Source organism: Ambystoma mexicanum, chromosome 12, assembly GCF_040938575.1.
Source record: "Ambystoma mexicanum isolate Mex_15411 chromosome 12, UKY_AmexF1_1, whole genome shotgun sequence".
Taxonomy (NCBI): domain Eukaryota; kingdom Metazoa; phylum Chordata; class Amphibia; order Caudata; family Ambystomatidae; genus Ambystoma; species Ambystoma mexicanum.
The window spans coordinates 1,054,914,437-1,054,934,921 of NC_090936.1; the positions used below are offsets into that span (position 1 = coordinate 1,054,914,437).

Here is a 20,485-nt window from a genome sequence, read left to right on the forward strand (position 1 = left end):
CATATTATTTCAATGTCTCAGCTACGTTGCTTGTGGCAATGGGAAACAACCGGAAACCAGGTAAAATGGACCAATTCACGAGACAGGACTCCCCTCCCCCCACAAATCCCCCTTGCCCCCAGTCCCCACTGCCCCCACGTCTTCGCCCCCCCGTTGCAGTTGATATGGCCACACTCACACTACTGGGTCTGAAGAGCAGTACGGACTCCCTTGGATCAAAAATCGACACGCTGACATGTAGAGTGGAGACGTCATCCATACAAATTGATAAACTATGTGGAAGGAGCAGGGAATCGGGGTTACAGAGGACAGACTAACATCCCTAAAGAGAGAGGTTGTGACCCTGCAGCAGTCGGTGAGGCGGGTGGAGGCAAAGAATGAGGACTTGGAGGGGAGGTCAAGGCGGAACAATATCCACATTGTGGGGGTTGCTGAGTCCACTCACATAGAAAATATGGAACTATTTGTTGAAAAACTCCTCGTAGAGATGCTAGACCACCATCCTCTGTCCTCCATGTTCCTGGTCGAAAGAGCACATCGCTCCTTGACTGCCTCCCGGGGCTCCGGCCAGGCCTCTCATTGCTCGGATTCTCAATTACAGGGACAGGGATGCTCTTCTGTGGGTGGCGAGGGACAAGGGTGAAATTCGTCATGGCTCCTCCACTATTACACTTTTCCCGGATTTCAGCCAACAGGTTCAGGAGCAAAGAAACTTTCCAAGCAGTCAAAAACAAACTACGAAAGAAAAATATCCGCTATGCCATGTTCTTCCCGGCTAAACTCCGGGTGGTCCACGAGGGAAAAGAGACTACTCCTGCCTCAGCGGCTCGCTTCGTCTTGGAGCTGCCTGAAACTGCGGATGCACAGGCCGCCCCAGACTGGTCTCTGGGCTAAGTTCTCGTTTATTCGGATGGGCCTCCCCATGTGGGGTGCCCTCCCTCGCGCTCTGGCAGGCAGGCTGGGGGTGAAACGTTCATTGTTGTCGCTGTGAGGTTTGAGCACTTAGGCCACGCGACACGCCCTGTTGGCACAGTCACTGGATCTAGATAGTTACACTAGTTGAGTTGGAATGGAGAATCAGACGGTATGTTTGTTTCTGGCGTGGGTAGGGTTTTTGGGGAAATGGGTTGTTTATGGTGCGCAGGTAATTCTTTTCGTTCACTGCAATGTTACAATTGTACTGACTGGGATGGGATGAGGGTCATGTGTTGTCCTAGCCTGTACCTACCAAAGTGTCCGATTTTCATTGCTCTGAATCATTATGTCCAGTAACTCATTGTCCGACATGTCCTGGAATATCGGGGGGCGGGGGGATCACTAATCACAAGATGTTTAGATTGGTGCTGAATCACGCAAAACTGCATTGGGTCTCAGTGCTCTGTCTCAAAGGAGACACATCTTCTGGCGGGTGGGCTGCTCCCAGTTGTCGGAGGCTGGCGGGTTCACAGATATGGGGCACCGTATTCGTCACAATCCAGAGGGGTAGCGATTTATGTACAGAGTCCCTACTGTTCTGATTTCATGAGGAATTGGCCGATGAGTAGGGTCGTTATTTGGTTGCCGAGGAGTGAGGGTCCTGTTTGTTAACGTGTATGCCTCCAACTCTGATTCACCATACTACTTTCAGAACTGTGCTGCATTAACTCAGGTTCCCCTTATACAAGGTCATTTGGGCTGGGGACTTTAATATGGCACTGACGGTTGAAATGGACCGATCCGCCTGCACACAATTGACACTCCCTAGAGCCGCAATCGCTTGGTGTAATATAGCAGAGTTCCTGGCACTGGTGGACAATTGAAGACATATGCCTCAGGATGTACGTGAATACTCCTGCGCTGCATGGTTCGGCCTCTAGGATCGATTACCTTATGCTCTCTCTCCCCCTGGCCCATTCCACACAGTACTCCAAAATGCTACCCAGGACTTTGTCTTATCAATCCCTGATCCTGGCAGTCATCCACCTTCCAGCATCTGTATGCCCGTGGCGCTTTCACCCCTGCGCCCTTGAGGACGCATTTTCCGTGATGGGCTCAGGGACGACATTGACGAATACTTCCGAAATAATGTTGGTTCTGTTTCGTACTACTAGATACTTTGGGAGGCCTTTTAAGGTGGTAGTTGGGGGTAGCTGTATATCCAGGGCGAGCAGGGTGTCGAGTTCCCTGTTAGGGAGAATTCTCAAAAATGTGTTCATTCCCTCCACCTTAGAGACCCCCAGCAACTTTGCTGGATTTTGAAGACTTGATTTTTTTTAACCTGGAGACTGTGGCCCTTTTCCCCACTCTCTCGTGTATTTTAATGTGATTTTATACACTGTTTCTTTTTGGTTATGGAGTCTAACCAACCCTATAGGCATCATCTCTTACAATTGTCGCAATCAATCAACTTCAGTGCAGTGCCACAGGGAAGTCTTCCAGATCTCCCAAGGTTTAAATACCTTCTCTGGGATCAACCACTGTTTCCCAGAGCAGTAAAGTGAAATTGACTTTACTTGGCATTGTATAACTGCAAGACCCAGCACACCCTATCTTACAATAGAGTGCTGGAGGGGTTAGTTGGTATCCCTTGTGTCTAAATGCTCATGTAACATTTTTTGTTACCCTTTCCTCAATTGACTGGCAGGTGTCAGTGGTTTTGTTTTGAACTACTTTGGTTTGCATTTACCGCAACCGTTCGTGGCTCCAGTAAAGTAACCGCGGGAGCCATCTTTTTCAAAATGGCGTCCATCCATCTTTGCTAAAATGGTGCACGGTCTTCTTTTTTCACCCGATCTTTGTGGAAAGGTCCTTCTAGAGAGTTTCTCTGTGCGCCAAACCAGGTTTGATCTTTGTTCATTTCGCCTTTGGCTGGTTTTCATGAGTGAAACCTGCCTCTGGCTCCAGGGTGTCTGGGGTAGGCAGGAAGTGAGGGAGGTGCCCGAAACTCCATGTGCTTAGACTCCTAGGAGACCCAAATGCACTCTGTGGTGATTGGCTGGCTGACTGTCGGATAAGGACAGACAGCCACCCTGCTGGGTGAGTGACAGCTAGGCTGGAATGAATGAGAGAGAACTGAATAAAAGGCAAGTCTTTTGGCTTGGAAGGCAGAGCCGACCACTGGACGAAGGAACCGAAGAAGAGCTTGAAGAGGACGCCTGCAGCAACTCTTGGACCGTTGGTTTGCCCGGTGAAGCCCTGCTGCAGTGACTACTTGCCAAGTTTGCATCGACAGAGAAGCCCTGCAAGGATGACTTCTCCCTTTTGAGTGTATGGGACCAATCAACTCCCAAGTAAGCCACCTGGACATCCATCTCGGAGCTGGTTGAATTTCCTCACAGTTGCTGCAGGAAACCGTAGAGCCAGGGAGAGGGACACCAGATTGTGTGTGTTGCTTTTAAGCTGGCCTAAAGCTTTTGGAAGATCCTCTGTGTTAGGCAGAAACCTGTGCAGTTCCCTCTGGGACCACTGCAAAAGATTTAAGACTACAGGTGTTTGGCAGTAAACCCACTTGGTAGCAGTCTGTACCACACAGATTCACTTGGTAGCTGTGGCTGAGCAGTCAGACTTCCCTCAAGAAGAGTTAGGCAGTATACATAGTATTCACAATAGGTCCAAAGAACACAGTAGAACAAGCAAACACTGACAAGAGCTTGGTGTAAAAGAGAGATAATTATTTATTTAAAATTCCTGTTACTTTCTGATCCCAAAGAAATGCAGCTGGATCCGTCCAATTCTTGACCTCTCAGATCTCAACCAATTTCTGTTAATCAAAACCTTCCACATGGCGACCATTCCTCAAATTCTAGCCTCCATCGGAACGATTGGATGGCATCTATAGATCAGCAGGATGCTTAGTTTTACAGTCCCATCTTCAAAGATCAGTCAGTTCCTGGGGTTCACTATAGGATGGTCTCATTACCAGTTCACATGTCTGCCGTTCGGGGTCAGTTCTGCTACCAGGGTATTCACAAAAATTCTTGGAACAGTGGCCGCTTACCTTCGGCTAAGTACATTACATCTATATCCTTACTTAGACTGGCTTCTCAAGGCCCAGTCTACGGAGGAATTGCTTCAAAAGATGAAATTACCATGCCTCACTCTTTTTGACCTAGGGTTTTCTGTAAATGTGGCAAAATCCAAACTCCTTCCTTTGCAAAGGATTCAATTCCTAGGAGCAGTTATAGATGCTACTCTACACTGAGCCTTTCCTTCCCCGGAAAGGGTAGAAGCAATTCAAGCCATCTTAAAGTTCAAAACCCATCAGACTCTAATAGCTTGGTGGTTTCAAAGGCTCTTGGGGCTATAATAGCCTCTTGCATAAACCTAGTTCCCTTTGCAAGGCTCCGCATGAGAACAGTAGTCCAGTGGCATCTTGCCTGCAACTGGAACCACCTGTTGCATTTGCAGGAAATTCAAATTCCAAAGCAAGTCCAGGACTCACTAATCTGATGGAACTCCCCAGAAAACCTTTTAATCAGGTCTCCTTTTCAGCCTCCTCTTCACCAAATAGTTTTTACAACAGACTCTTCTGATTACGGTTGGGGAGACCATTGTCTAGGACTAACAGCACACAGTCTTTGGTCTTCTCAGTAAAAGGACCACATAACTGCCCTGAAACTAAGCCACATTTCCCGCTCTAAAATAATTTCTTCCCTCACTTCAAGGAAATGTGGTGAAGATTGTAACGGACAATACCATGGCAATGTTCTATATTAACAAGCAGGGTGGCACTCGTTCCCTTCCCGTGTCTCCTAACAGAAGATTTGGTATTGGGCCATTCAGAATCACATTTTTGTTGGTGTCCGATCTGGAGGGAAAGAACGTCCTAGCAGACAAACTGATCAGGTTACAGTCTGCTCCGTATGAGTGGGAGCTGAAACAATCAATAGCAAAGATTTCAGAAGTGGGGCCATCCATCAGTAGACCTCTTTGCTAATCAGCACAACTCTCTATGTCCTCAGTTTGCGTCAATGCAAGGTCAGGGTGTTCAGTCCCTGGGAAATGCCCTACACCTGGATTGGTCGAACGTAGCACTTTACGCGTTTCCACCTGTCCCATTGATGCACAAAATATTGCTCAAATTCACAATGTCACAGAATCGAAGTATGATTCCTGTAGCCCCTTTCTGGCCTCACCAGATTTGGTATCCAGACCTTGTAGAGTTAGCAGGGACTTACAAACTAGATCTCCCATTATCGAGGGCTCTTTTGACTCAACAGAAAGGGCAGGTCCTTCATCCCTCCCCTCAATAGCTAAACTTGAAGGCCTGGTTCCTGAAAAACTAGCCTTCTCCCACTTACATGTGTCAGAGCAAAATATAACCATGTCAGCTTTCAGGAAAGCTTCTACTACGAAGGCATGTTGTAGCAAATGGTTACGGTTCTGTCACTGGGCCCTAGACCGTGATGTTGGTCCTCTAGAGGCTTCGATTGATGTCCTGTCCTTCATGTCTTATCTAGTTTCCACCAGTGTCAAAGTAGACACTTTCTAACATTACTTATCGGCTATTGGAGCATACCTAAACAGAGAACATAAGTCTTTCTCTCTTTCAAACAAAGCCAATCATAGGCACTTTGCCGGCCTTCTACGTTTGCATCCCCCTATTCGTGAACCTCCACCTCAGTGGGATCTCAACATAGTTTTGTCCGCTCTAATGCAAAAACCATTCAAGCCTAGGCATCATGTGAATTAGAATTTCTAACTTGGAAAACAGCATTTTTAGTAGCCATTACCTCGGCTAGAAGGATTGGAGAGCTCCCAGCTCTCTCCTCAAAGGAACCTTGTATGTTTTCCATAACAATAAAGTAGTCCTTTGTACGGTCCCCTCCTTTCTACCAAAGGCGGTTTCTGTTTTTTATTTGGATCAGGAAATAGGTCTTCCCGTTTTTCTTCTATTACACAACCTAAACGTTGTAAGAACTCTAAAATGTTGTCGAGAAAGGACCAAATGGTTCAGGAAAGCAGACCAGCTCTTCATTACTTACGGTGGCCCTTCTCCTGGCAATAAAGCAGCCAAAGCTTCCATCGTCGGATGGGTTGTGTCCTGTGTCTCCAAAGCTTATGATATGAAAGGGCTTTCATATCATAAGCTTTGAGACTTCGCAGAGACTTCAGGCTCATTCCACTAGAGCCAAGGCAGCAACTATAGTCTGATCCCAACCATTTGGGAAGGAGGGAGATCCAGGACGAAGGAGAAATAAAAAATTACCTTCATGGTGTTTCAGGTTCTCTTAGTCCAGGCTCTCACTCCTTCACAAAACCCGTCCAGCCATCCCCTACAGAAAGCATATCCTACCACCATTGGCGGAACCACAGGAACTGGGTGTGGAACATTGGTGACATAGGTGTAAGGTGTGCGCCCAGCGCGCGGAGCGACACGCGTGACGTAGGCCCTACGCCTTCATATTTCTTAAAGTGACAGCTATCTTTTGCAACCAGCTTTTCCGGCCCTCTTGTGGATACAGACTTTCCCAACCAGTTGTGAAGGAGGGAGAGCCTGGACTAAGAGAACCTGAATCACCATGAAGATAATTTGTCATATAGTTAACGTCCTACCCCTGCTTAACTTTTAAAATCAACATAACATTCCCTTTCTATATAACCCAATTCTACTTTACCCTGCTTAACAATATTTAAATATATACATAGAAGTACACATACAAATAGAAGTTAATATACACCATATATACAACATGTAATACTATATAAACAGTAAGTCACAATGGGGGTGCCTGCTGCAGTCGGTCAGCCCCTTAACGGTGCCTTCAAAGGCTGTCTCCGGTGACCCTGGCACCCTGAGGGTTGGCTGCCAAGCTTGAAGAAGGGCTGGCTGGGGGCCTGTCTCCTGATATTGATGGGGGTTTGGCATGCTTCCTCCTTTTGGGTGGCCAGGTTCACCACATGGGGCCACCTGTGCTCTGCTCGTCTTCTGGGTAACCCCCTGCCCAAGTGGGGGTCCGCCAGCCATCACCATGACTCTGACCTCTTTCATGGCCCGGTGGGAGTGGGGTCCACCAATGATCACTGCCGTGCCTGCAGCCCTTTTTAAATCTTCTAGGCGGGCACCGATGGCTGACATCCACCAGGGCCTCGTGGCAGTCGACCTGCCCCTGGAATAAGCAGTTCAGCCCCTTGGCTCACTCTCCAGGCGGCTCCCGCTATAAGTGCGGGGAGTGTGGGTCCAAGATGTCGGTGACTGACTCGCACGACGCCTGCCTCTGGTGCCTCGGGGACGCCCACGACACGGATGACTGTATCGACTGCCAGTCGCTCACGTCCAAAGCCTTACGCGAACGCAAGAAGTTGTTGTCGGTAGGTCGGGTGTCCAAGCCCCGGAAGTCGAAGTCGGCGGGGCTTTCGACGGATGATTCGAGGGGTGACTCTCCGCGTCATCGTCGGAAGTCTCGTCGGTCTTCTTCTAGGAGTGGGTCTCGCCACTCCTCAGCCTCTTCGAGGCATTCTCGGAAGCGCCGTCACCGGTCGCCTTCCAGGTCCTCTTCCGAGGATTCTGCCCGGCACGTCGGTTACCCCACCAGCCGTGCGACGCCGGAGGAATGGGCTTCCTTCAGGAAGAAAATGTTGGCGATTCTTGAGTCGCAGGGTACTCGGCCGTCCCCGCCCCCGAGTGGGGTCGGCCGTGAGAGGTCGAGAGACACCGCTCGCAAGAGTGGTCGGCACGAGTCACGGGAGCGGTCCCGTTCGGACAAGGAGGCTCGTTCTCGCCGTACCCGTTCCAGGTCCCGGTCCTCGACGCGTTCGAGACCGTGTGCTCCTGTGAAGTCTGAGGCGTCGAGGGCGTCGACAGGCTTTCTCGAGGCTCCGGCTTCGAGGAAGTCGTCGAAGCCGTCGACGATCAGGTCGTCGAGGGACACGCTCGGGGCTCCGGTTTCGAGGGCTGTGTCGACACCGCCGATACTGGAGGCGCTGCATCTGACGTCGACGCCGATTTCCTCAACGTCGACGGCGATCCTCTCGGCGCCGTTGCCGGTTTTCTCGACGTCGCCGCCGATTCGGATTCGCTCGACGCCATCGACGCCTTTCGTGTCGGAGGTGCCCCGTGTCACGGGTGTACCCCTTAGGAAGGCTCTGGTTAAGAGCAAGCACTCTCGGGTGCCTTTTCGCCACCTGGAATATATTTCAGAGGCGATGAGGATTCTGATGGCCTGGTTCCTAGTCAGGTGCCAGATGACATTGTCTCGGGCCATAGTCAGTTTGACGATTTGAGGCAGTCCCTGCATGATGCCAGTGGACTGGACACCTCTCCGGAGGTGGAATTTTGTAGGCCTGAGCCTGGCTCCCATGCCGATTCCTCGTACCGGCGCCTTATGGCTAGGGTGTCTGAGTATCTGGGATGGTCTGCTCCCCCAGGGGAGTTTGTGCAGGATGATCTGACGGACATCCTTGATGTTGGTCCCCCAACTGACCCGGTACTGCCGTTCCATATGGCTTTACAGAGAAGGGTGGCGGCGGCTTGGACTGCTCCGGAGAGTCTCCCGGCGGTGGGCAGATCCTTGTCGCGTAAATACCATCCAGCCAGTAGCGACCCCTGCTACTTGACCAGGCACCCCACTCCGGAAAGTTTGGTGGTGCAGGCGGCCACGGCCCCGGCAAAGCAGGCGTCGTACCCTACCATCCCTCCTGATGGGGACGACAAACGTTTTGATGGCTGGGCGAAGAAAGTGTTTTCTTCTGGTGGTATGGCGCTTCAGGCGGCCAACTCCATTTGTGCCTTGTCACGTTTCACGCACACTCTGTGGTACTGTGTTGCGTTAGCGGCTGAACATATTCCCGAAGGGGATGAACGGGATGGTTTCCTTGCTATGGTCCAGGATGGTAAGGATGCCATGTGTGAGTCCGTTCAGTCGGGTCTGGACTTGGCTGAATGCGTCAGTAGGTCCATGGCGGCGAGCACCGTGATACGCAGGTTTGCGTGGTTGCGGAAGTCGGGGTTTGCTCCTGATGTGCAGTCCCGGCTCCTCAACATGCCCTTTGACGGTGAACACCTTTTTGGCAGCAAGGCTGACGAGAGCCTTGAGAGGTTGCAGACCTCAAAAGCTGCAGCGAAGTCGTTGGGCGCTGCAGTTCGCCAACCTCCGCCTTTTCGTCCTAGGGGACAGCAGTGGAGGGGTGGTTCCTTTCGCTATTACTCGTCCTTCAGTAAAGCGAGAGGAGCTGGCAGTCAAAGAGGCCAACGCAGGGGTACCAGAGGTGGACGACAGGGTACCCGTGGTGCCAAGGCCGCTCGGGCAGTTGCCTCTTTGCCCTCAGGTAACGCCGCAGCCGCTCCTACTCAGTCATGAGGCCAGGTCCCATGGTTCGCCGGTTGGGGGAAGGCTGGCGCAGCATCTTGTAGAGTGGCAAGCCATTACTTCGGATGTGTGGGTTCTGGAGATCATAACCCACGGCTACTGACTTCCCTTTCGGCACAGGCCTCGCGACAATCCACCGGGGAACCTCTCTTTGAAGTGTCCGGATCCGCTCGCTCCTTGCGCAGGAAATTCAAGCCCTGCTGGAGAAGGGCGCTATAGAACTGGTGCCTGTAGCGGAGAGGAACAAGGGATGGTATTCCCCTTATTTTTTGATTTCGAAGAAAGACGGGGGATTGAGACCCATCATGGACTTGCGCGGTTTGAACAAACTCCTCAGGAAGGACAAGTTCAATATGGTTACTCTCTCTCTCAAGTCCTCCAGGCCCTTCAGCTTCAGGACTGGTTGGTGTCACTCGACCTCAAGGATGCTTACTTCCATGTCCCGATCCATCCCAAGCACAAGAAGTACCTGAGGTTCGCGGTTGGCGACTCGCACTTTCAGTTTCGGGTCCTGCCGTTCGGATTGACCTCCGCCCCGAGGGTTTTCACCAAGCTCATGGTGGTGGTGGCAGCGCATCTCAGGCAAGGGGGGGATTCACGTCTACCCCTACCTGGACGATTGGTTGATCAGGGGGAGCTCTCCCGAGCAAGTCCTGGATCATCTGTCCGTCACCTGCCACTCCCTTCACAGGCTGGGCTTCTCCCTCAATTTAAAGAAGTCCCATTTGACGCCAACACAGAGGCTCCAGAACATCGGAGCAGTGCTCGACACTTCCCTGGGGCAGTGTTTTCCTCCCCAGGTGAGGGCTCTTCACATTCAGCAGATGGTGCACAAGTTTCAGCAGGCCCAGACGCTCCCAGCGTTCGAGTTCTTGAGGTTGCTCGGCCTCATGGCATCCTGCATTCTTCTGGTGCCAGAGGCTCGCCTGCGAATGAGATCTTTGCAGTGGGCACTCAAGACGCCATGGTCGCAGTCCTCCGGCAGGATGTCGGACCCGGTTCAGGTGCCGCCCTCGGTCACCCAGGACCTTCTGTGGTGGGCCGTCGAAGGCAACTTGATGAAGGGGGCTCCATTTTGGCTTCCCTGGCCGGAGGTGACAATCGTGACGGATGCGTCCCTCACGGGATGGGGAGCTCATGCCAACGGGCTGACAGTCAGCGGTCGTTGGTCTCCGTCGGAGTCCAGACTCCATATCAATCTGTTGGAGCTGAGGGCCGTCGGGCTAGCCCTGAAGGCTTTTCTGCCGACTGTGAGAGGAAAGAATGTCCTGATCCTGACGGACAACACAGTGGCCATGCACTACCTCAACAAAAAGGGGGCGGGGGGCAGGGTCACTTCCTCTGTGCAGGGAGGCGATGCAGCTCGGGTTCTGGGCCATCCAGCAGGAAATTTCGATCTCGGCAGTTCATCTGGCCGGAGACGAAAACGTGACGGCGGACGCTCTGAGCAGGCAGAGCGTGATCTCTCACGAGTGGGAGTTGGCTCAGGAGATTCTCTTGGAGATCTTCGCCCTTTGGGGGACCCCTCAAGTGGATCTCTTCGCCTCCAGTGTCAACCGGAAGTGCGAAAGGTTTTGCTCGCGGGAATTTCCTCCGAAAGGAGCCTTGGGAGACGCGTTCGTGGTGGAGTGGTCATTCCCGCTGCTGTACGCGTTTCCTCCAGTCCCCGTCATCCCGCAAGTGCTGCGGAGGTTACGGAAGTTCGGTTCCCGGATGATCCTCATTGCTCCGGCGTGGGCTCGGAGGACGTGGTACCCGGACCTTCTCGACTTGTCCATCTGCCCTCCACGTCGTCTTCCCTACCGAGACGATCTGCTCTCACGGGAGGGGGGTCGGGTTCTCCATCCAGAGGTCGGATCCCTCAACCTTCACGCTTGGCTTCTGAGAGGTTGAGGTATATGGATTGGGACCTCCCTGAAGACGTGATGGAGGTGTTGCTTTCGGCCCGTAGGCCAGCAACGAAGTCTCTGTGCCGTTGGCGTAAGTTCTGCGACTGATGCAGAGTTCGGAATGTGGATCCTTTTGCATGTGACATCCCCATGGTTCTGTCCTTTTTGCTTTCTCTGGCCCACAGGGGCTTGCAAGTGGGTACCATTAAAGGTTACCTGGCGGCGCTGTCCATCTTTAAGCGCTCGTCTGAAGAGTGTTCTTACTTTAAAATCCCTTTAATTTCACAGTTTCTGAAAGGGCTCACTAATGTGTTCCCTCCGTCACCTTTCCTGGTGCCCGGTTGGGATTTAAACCTTGTTCTTAGGTTTCTTATGGGTGCTCCGTTTGAGCCTTTACATTCTTGCCCTTTGAGGCTGTTAACTTTGAAAACTGTGTTTTTAGTTGCGGTTACTTCCGCTCGCAGAGTGAGTGAGTTACAGGCACTTTCAGTTAAGCCACCCTTCACGGTTTTTCACAAGGACAGGGTTGTCCTTCGAGTTCGTCCTTCTTTTCTTCCGAAGGTAGTGACGGAATTTCATTTAGCCCAGAAGGTTGTTGTTCCGGCATTCTATCCTCCTCCGCATCCTGGTAAGGAAGAGGAGAGGCTCCATAGGCTTGATCCTAGGAGAGCTTTAAGCTTTTATGTTTCACGCATGTCCCGGGTCAGAGTGGACGATCAACTCTTTATTGGTTACGCTGGAAAGCGTTTGGGGCAAGCTGTGACGAAACAGACTTTGTCCCGCTGGATTATTTTGGCCATCTCGGAGTGTTACCGCTTGGCGGGTAAGGACCCACCGGCTGGCTTGCGGGCCCATTCTACCAGGGGTGTGGCTGCATCTACTGCCCTGCAGAGGGGTGTTCCTATTCGCAACATCTGTGATGCAGCCACCTGGGCTTCAGTACATACATTTGTATGGGATTATTCCCTCGATTCCATCAGAGGGCAGGATCTGGCCTTTGGCAAGGCGGTCCTTTTGTTCGGCTATTTGATTGGCTATTCTAAAATTTTGCTTCTAAATTCTTTCCCTCCTCCTTGTTTTGGTACTGCTTTGGGAGTCTGTCATAGATATGGAATACGTCAGAGGACCCAATCCCCTCGAAGAACAAGTTACTTTCTTACCTGGTAACGTTCTTTCGATGGGATGGTCCGACGACGTATTCCATATCGCTCCCGCCCTGCCTTCCCCGCTGCAGAATTTCTTTTGCGATTGCAGCTTACGTTCAGCAAGGCTTTGTGTCTGACTGGCAGTTGACTTATGTCACACGTTCTGGGGGGAAAAAACTACAACTGAGGCTACGGGCGTCGTGCGTCCTACTTATCACATCGGATGATGTCGGACGTCGGAGGAGGTCCTCGACGTCGGCGCATCGACGTCATCGACGCAGGACGCAGACGCCGGAAAAGTTTCCGAAGCAGCACAGCTGTGGTGATTACATGTCATAGATATGGAATACGTCGTCGGACCATCGCATCGAAAGAACGTTACCAGGTAAGAAAGTAACTTGTTCTTCTCGAGCAAGGGAGTGCTATTCCTTTGTTTTCCTTTAATTTCTTTATTAACCTTCCAAAGCCAAACACATTGAACACACACACATAAATTAAACATACCCAACACATTTAATAAAGTACTTTCATTACCCTGGTATCTGCTTCTTTATTTCTAGGTGTTCCCACAAGGGACAAGCACATAGCCCCTACTTGCTGGGCACCGTGGGGCCACGGACTGCACCATGGTCCAGTAACAACATTTTCCTCTAACTGAAACAATATGCGAAGCACAAATTCGGGGGATCAGCATTGTCCTGCATACCGGTGAGAATTTGGAACTTGCTCCCAAAGGAAATGCGAACAGAGGATCACCTAAAATTCAGGAAACTGTTAAGGACATGGCTTTTTAATTCACTAAGCTAAAGAGGGAACACCAGCTAAGGAAAACCACCAATGCAAATACACATTTTGAAACTGGGTCACCCAGAGGAATAAAAGACCTGACCCTAACACCATCCGATAAAACTAACCCAATCGGATCAACCTGACACAAAAAAGACCCAGACTAACCGTACTAAAAACTCTCTAATACTCTGGTTACATCACTGTTGGATGGTGGGTGTGCAAACATACACCTCAGCCACAAAAACACTGCAAACCACAATCACTCCACTGACTCTCTAAATTACCCAAGACGCAGAGAAACCACCCCATACAACCACGCATCAAAAGCCACACAACGTCGATGAACTAAAAAAACAGCACACAGTGACCGGTCTTTCAGAACTGAAGCTACCAACAGCACATTAAAGCTCTCTTGTGCTAGTCCCTCTCAATCCCATTAACTAACCCATCCCAAACCCCTTCCTTTTCAGAGCCACCTCAGCGCCTTGAGACCATGAAAATGACAGCAGTGCGTGGTAAAAATCACAATAACATAAACATATAGTGTGACGGATGCCTTCGGGCCGCTCGGCGCTTTATAAATCCAAATAAAAATAAATAAGATGGCGTGAAGGGATACAAACAACGTCCAGTGGCCCACCCATAAGTCAGATAAAATGAGCCCAGCAATCCTGGCCATGCACAGGTCCCAATTCACCCCTAGAATAGAAACAATGTAACCACATTGTTAGCATGTCCCACACTTAGATGGAATCGAGAACATTAGCCAGAGTCACATCTAGATAGGATTATGAATGATAGCAAGTGCCACATTTAATAGAATTGTTAACATTAGCCTCTGCCGGTCCCAGACAGAATTGTGAATGATGGCATATGCCACACTTAGATAAGATTGTGAACAATCGCCTGCATCAACACCAGATAGGAATGTAAATGTCGGCCAGTGCCACTTATAGATAAAATAGCAATTATCAAGTGCCACGTCTAGACTGCATTTGGAATACTATCGAGTCAGATTTAGATAAAATTGTGAGTACTAGCTTGCTTCACATATAGACAGGATTTCGAAGGTGAGCCAGTGCCACATTTGGATACAGTTGTAAATATTGGTGGCCGTTGTGAATATTACCCAGCACCGGATATAGATAGAAATGCAGAGAGATTCACACGCCACATCTCGAAAGAAAGTGGAAATTGAGCACATCACTTCTAGATAGCGATGCCAATAACAACCCACTTACAATCTCACCTCTCTGTATACACCTCTGAAACTCTAACCAACCACAACCCTATAGCACAACAAACCGCACATTCTTCACTACACTGCAACAACGAAACAAACCTCACACAGATTCGCACAACAGCTACTGACCGGAAAGCACCCCAAGCCCAGCGAACGGTGTTAACCGAACTGAAGCTGCCAATAGCACATCACTGCTCTCTTGCATTGTTCCCGCTTGTTCCAACAAACACACCCCCCTTTCCTTTTCCAGAGCACCAGGGGACCACTCTGGTGGTGATGGTGTGTGCTACAAATATCCTTTAACATTAACACAAGTGGTTACCGTTATACTATAAAATCCCTAATAAATGACAGGTGAGTACTAGGAATACAGTCTTCACTAAGAAATAGGGAACACTAGATGGGACCCTCGAGCTCCAGCTGTAGGTTGCAGCCACAGCCGTTGAAGAGTAATGGAAACGGAGCAGGAAGGACACCAATGCAAGACAATGGTAATATGCAGTAGGTGTTTGCCACACCCCTCTACCCCAAGACCCAGGGGGATCCCAGGCGACGATTCCAAAGAGAATATAAGGACCCAGGACAAATACTTGCATTGTCTTTCACTGTGGATCCACCTCAGGAATAGAGAACCAGATTTTTGTCTAACCAGTGCTATCTTTACTGTTCTGGGAAAGGCATCCAGTAGTCGGGGTCTTGAACCCTCAATCGGGAATAGCCCAGATGCATGAAGGCACAATAATCCATGCACCGAGTAGAATGACCCACTAGGCAGAAGCACTGAATAAAGCACCAGGGAGCCTGAGGAACCGGACCAAGGGCATCGGTCTGCTTAAGGGGCACAACGTTGGGCATCCAACTGGCAAAGAATGGTCCCGCAAGCAGATAGGAACTGGTCTCAAGCCCACCTCTTTAAGGTGCTGCTATAGGACAAGTTTATCTATTGCAATGAGGTACAACTGGCATTCAAAGTAGTGAGGTGTTAATTGAATGTTTTTGCACAGGGCAGTTTGTTGTCATTCTTAGGTTTCACGATTGAAATAAACCAATATCTTGGCATGTTAATTTGAAGTAAAGGTATGTCTACTGCTAAGAGATTTCTTTTCTTTCTTTTTAGGTATTGAATGTTTGCATCTTTAAGAAGAAATTCAAAGGATGAAGACTGCATACCTTTCACAATTACTGTACAACAGGGTGATACAGTAGGAGCTTCCCCCATCTAGAGCTGCCGGACTTGCTCACGTAGTAAACAGTGTTAGATTATTTATTTATTAAAAAAGAACCTGTCTAGAATACTGTACATGCCTCCTCTGCCAATGGTGTTCGACTGCCTGGACAACCATCCGAGCGATGGCCACTGTGGGGCAGTCTATTTTCTATGAACAAGTATTGCAATTATCTGTCTGCTTAAAGCAATCCGTTATTTGAGGGGGAGTGGCCTTGTAGCTCAATCCCTGCTTTCATTTCTTTGTACTGTTTCATTGAGCGAAAGATGTGACTCTTCTTTTTTGTTCTTATGTCCAAAATGTGTTTCTTACAGAAACTTCTGACTATTATTTTCCCGTGGTTTTAGTTTGTGGAAGTAACAGGAATCAATTTTTAATATTTTATCATGACCTGATATGTGAAATTAGCACAAACCTGTTTGCTGGCAAACACTGCCGATAAACTTAACTACTCTCCGTTTATAGAGTCTGCCTCCTCACAGACATATAAGAATAACTAAAATATATCGAAACTGAATTAGTGCGAATATTTTATGAGCTTTTTGTAACCACTGTCTTCAGAATGGGCTGGTGGCAGGAAAGCAAATCATTCCTCAAATAAAAGTTCCATTGAAGGGTATCTTAATCCTTAGAGCAGGTAAACCGCTGGCTCCAGAAGTCTCTTTCCAACATTGTACAGGGTAGGGCCTGATTTATCCTCAGGGTGTAGGATGGGCCATCTCAGGAAAAGATCATGGGACTCATTCACTTAACTATGTATCCGAGTATTCCCTCACAAAAGAAACTGCAATCATCTGTGTTTGATTCGGGACCAAATTCATGGCCACTAAAGGGTGGGGAGAATTAGGTCTGCTCTGTATTGCTTCAATTCTTAATATAGAAACGTAGAGGCCTTTACTGATCTGTATGCTCGTCTCTTTACATCTGTACTCTTTTTACGTCTTTGCTCCATTCATCGCATTGAAACTATTCCACCTTCCCGGAAATATTAAAATGTAGAAAACCTGTGATTTGATCGCTACAACATATGCTGAGAAGTATCCATTGCCTCACACGTACTTCTTCTCCACCATTGTCCCCATGCCCTTAGCCCGATCTGGATACCATATTGGTAAACCAAGAAAAGAAGCTGGTGTGGCAGCCTGAGGGGTGGGGTCCGGTCAATCGTGAGATGCCACAGGTTAATAAATAAAAGGGGACTGAAGGCCTAACAGTGCAGATTTTACTAGTGTGTAAATTATTTTAACAAGTTAAAAGGGCGCCCATCCTTTGCATTGTAGCAACACTGCCATGTTCAATTATCGTGCCAACACTCCCTTCACTTTACTTTAAATTGAGGACTGCTTTCCTCACCAATATCGGCGATTATTAGTTTTCTTGTGGACCTCTGACTTTGTAATGATGTGAACTTTATTTGCCCGGCTTGGCTTTTGCTAAACATATGGAACATTTCTAGATGCAGCGTTAGATGAAGGAAGAACTGGACCATCATGTTATGTGCCTTTCAAAATGACGGCGGTTTGTGGAATTGAAATGTTTTTTTTTTTAATTATTTCTCAATGCGCTACTTCGTTACGATGGACACAAACGTAGATTGTTTATGGATTTTAATAACTACTACAGCATTAGCCAAAACGCTGCTTTTAATCATGTCTTATCACAAGTTGGACAAAGCACCTGAGGCAAAGGATTGGTCATTTTTTTGATATGAGTAAACCTGTTAGGCTTGACGGTCTGACTAAGCAGCGAATGAGAGTGCACATTGGTCCATTCCAACTAAACTTAATTGGTAACAAACCTTGTGCGGAGCACTTTGTTTTGATTAAGCCTTGAGTTTGGCAGTGTGAAAACTGTCTGAGACGTTAAGGCTGAATGGATAACACACAGAAGCGCTAGAACACGATAAAAATAGGAACTTATGTGCTTTTGCATTAAAGTCAAATTGAACAAGCCTGATTCCATGTCTAATTATAGAAGGAACACATTAAGCAGAAATCTTAGATTATACAACTCGTCTTTCATACTCTGCACAGCATCACACTAAACGTAGAGCTGTTTTTTCAAGAAACATGTAAGAGGAAGTATGTGCAACCTAGCATTGACCTCTTTATGAAAGATGGCTAAATTAGCAGATGACCATTGTCTTCATCATAATCCCATTTCCCTGTGTTGTGGAAAGTGGAAATTGCTTTTCTTCGATAGCTTTGATATCTTTTTCCTGTTACTGTAAAGTCTTGGCATAAGAAACAATGGTCTCCTCGTGGTTTCTTTTTCTTTGGGTTTGAACAAGTTGACTACTGGTGTGAATATACGTTTTTGTTGGCCAAACCTAATTTAAACCCACAAAGTAAGAGAAACCTGGTCAGTGCCAACTTGTACACCTATTGAGCTCAGTTGGCTTCTGGATTTCTGCAAGGGTAGTCTCATTGATCGCTCAACCATATAAATGCCAATTCCAAGGCACTTTGTTTGATCTAGCAGGCAGTTGGATGCCAGTGCTCTGTCATGTTGTAGTGAGTTCTTTGTGTGTATTGCTTGCACTCTTAAATCACAATATTTCAAAATGCGCTTACATTGGAGAGCCCATTGACACTCTTACGTGCCCATTTTCTGTTCTGCTGCACATGATCAACAATCATATGCAAAGTTGTGCTTCTAGCTCTTCGATCATGGCCGTCTGGCACAGTCAAATAATACATAAAGTAGAAATGGGGACCGTATGTTGGCGGTATTTGTGGAGGATTTGAAGTGAGAAATCTTCATAAGAGCCAAGTAAAACTATCTGGCCCAAAACAAATCAATAATGGGGGATAAAAAGGCCATAGTCTATTTTGCTACCACCAATGCATCTGTTTGTGCTAATTTCAGTCCTATGTATTTTAATAAGGGTAGTTTGAAAGCAATCTATTTTTTTTTTTAACTTGAATTTCTTAAAAAAATGTTCATCCAGCCTCTTGGCTTTAGCCATGTTCCTACAAATTGCCAGTAAAGCTTTTGCTGCTTGGGTATTTTTCCTGATCAGTCTGGAATCTCACCTGCTCATGTGATCTCATGTGATAGTCTATGAAAATTACTCTGCGTATTTGTTTTTAAAAATATGAAAGTTACTTCAGAGAAATTATTAAATGGAGCTAGGCAACACCAGCAATTTGTTTAAGCAAAATAACTCAGTTCTGAACATTACCAGTAATAATATAGAATTGTTTATCAGTAAAATTCTGCAGTAAAGAAAATGTTTGAAAATCTAATATTTTCAAACAGATGTGTAAGTATTAACGTATGAGTGATTGTATTAGATCAGCAATAAGGAATATATCTGTAATTGCAAAACTGAAATAAAGTGCTTCTGAAACTGGTTTGACAGACTGGCATGTTTTTATTTTTGTATTTTCTTTAATGACGCACGTCCTGCCTTGATCTCTCCATTATAGGTTCTATTGAATGTATTTGACTGCGGGTAAAATGTCTGGAGATACATTTTTTGAGATAACAACATGAAGCATTGTGGTTGAGTACCTACCAAGACATCTGAAAAATGGATTCGCGTCTAGGAATTTTGTTTAAGTGGTCTTCTACAAATTGTCATAATGCTTCCACTGATCTCTACAGGGAAGGCTGCCACCTCTTCAACAAATAATCCTGGTAACTTAATAAGAAAATGCCATTTACACCCACCTAGTCGCTTCTGCAATTGTTCCATAGTAGGCACCTATAATATGCCCAACCATTGGTTAGAAACTTCCATTGTATTAATTCACACATCCCTCAGTTTTAACTAAAATGTTGCATCCAAACCGTTCCACCAGACTCATGGCATCTATGGTTCTTACATTGGTTTACAACCAGGGCACTACTTTGCACAGTATTACGCCCACCCCTTTCTATTCATGATTACATTTTCTCCTCTTGAAGCTGGGACATTGTGTGGACCCTGCACGCTACTGCTTTTTTCAGTCCTCTTGCTTCCATTTTTCTTCTCACTTTCATTGTGTCCTTCCTCAAGCAGTTTCCTTTGTTCTTTCATATGCTGTAGTTCACCAGTTTGAAGTAATACTGAGGCTACATAGTCATTCGCAATAGGTGACCTGCTCAGGTGTTTCTTGGGAGTCCAGCACCCATACGTACTTGTTTATACTGTGATTGTTCCGGTGGGGCAGTCAACAGGCGGGTAGCCATTTTCAACTCCCAGCCCCAACATTGGATTTTCGGGTTTCACATGGAGCCATAATGAATATGAACTTTTTCTGCAGCTCCCCAATTTAAGAGCCATCATTTCAGACAAGCCTTACAATTTGGGAATGAGTCCATAATCCCTCTTTCTACTCTGGATTTTTTTACAGGGCTATTCTTTTACGTTCTGCGCAAACGCCCGTGTTATGCTAAATCAGAAGTGACTACCAGGCCAAATACTTGGGGCCCTGCCAAAGGTGCCAGTGAGTCTAACACGAGATGTGTTGCAAACTATTCCTCTGGTTCTCCAGCATGGGGTCTAGCATGGATTCACATGCTCATGAATATTCCCCGTCGTCAGGCTGGGAATCCTCGGTAAAGAAAAAATCAGTATCAGTTTTGTTTCTGATCTGTCTTAGTAGTAACCAATCACTGATCTCTGGGTCATACTGCCCTCAGCCAATGACTGCCCTCTACCTAAGCCCCTCCCCTGGCAGCCATCCTCAGATTTTTACTGCACGGTCAAGTGTTGGGAGTCCTCGTGTTTTAGCTCTCAAGCTTTTACTGTGTTTTTGCACTTTTTTCAGGAGATTTTTCTCATTTTTTTTGGTTAATCGAGCCTCAAGCTCCACCGTTTCTACTTCCGATAACATGGACCCGTTTTGGAATTCTTCTATGCCCCTCAAGGGTGAAGTTTTCGTCGAGTTGCGCTTCTTGGAGGATTCCAGAAGATCTG

The 20,485-nt window shown here is 47.7% G+C and overlaps 1 protein-coding gene across 4 annotated transcripts in view; it reads left to right on the forward strand.

The window, feature by feature from the left end:
• The window catches only part of AHCYL2 (adenosylhomocysteinase like 2), a 1,110,190-nt gene extending 1,094,539 nt beyond the window's left edge, over positions 1-15,651 (forward strand). For all 4 annotated transcript variants that reach the window (XM_069629580.1, XM_069629582.1, XM_069629581.1 and 1 more), the window contains one exon: positions 15,471-15,651. In XM_069629580.1, coding sequence (XP_069485681.1) covers positions 15,471-15,477 — 7 coding nt within the window. In that variant the 3' untranslated portion in view covers positions 15,478-15,651. The remainder of the gene's footprint in view (positions 1-15,470) is intronic.
• The last annotated feature ends 4,834 nt before the right edge of the window (positions 15,652-20,485 follow it).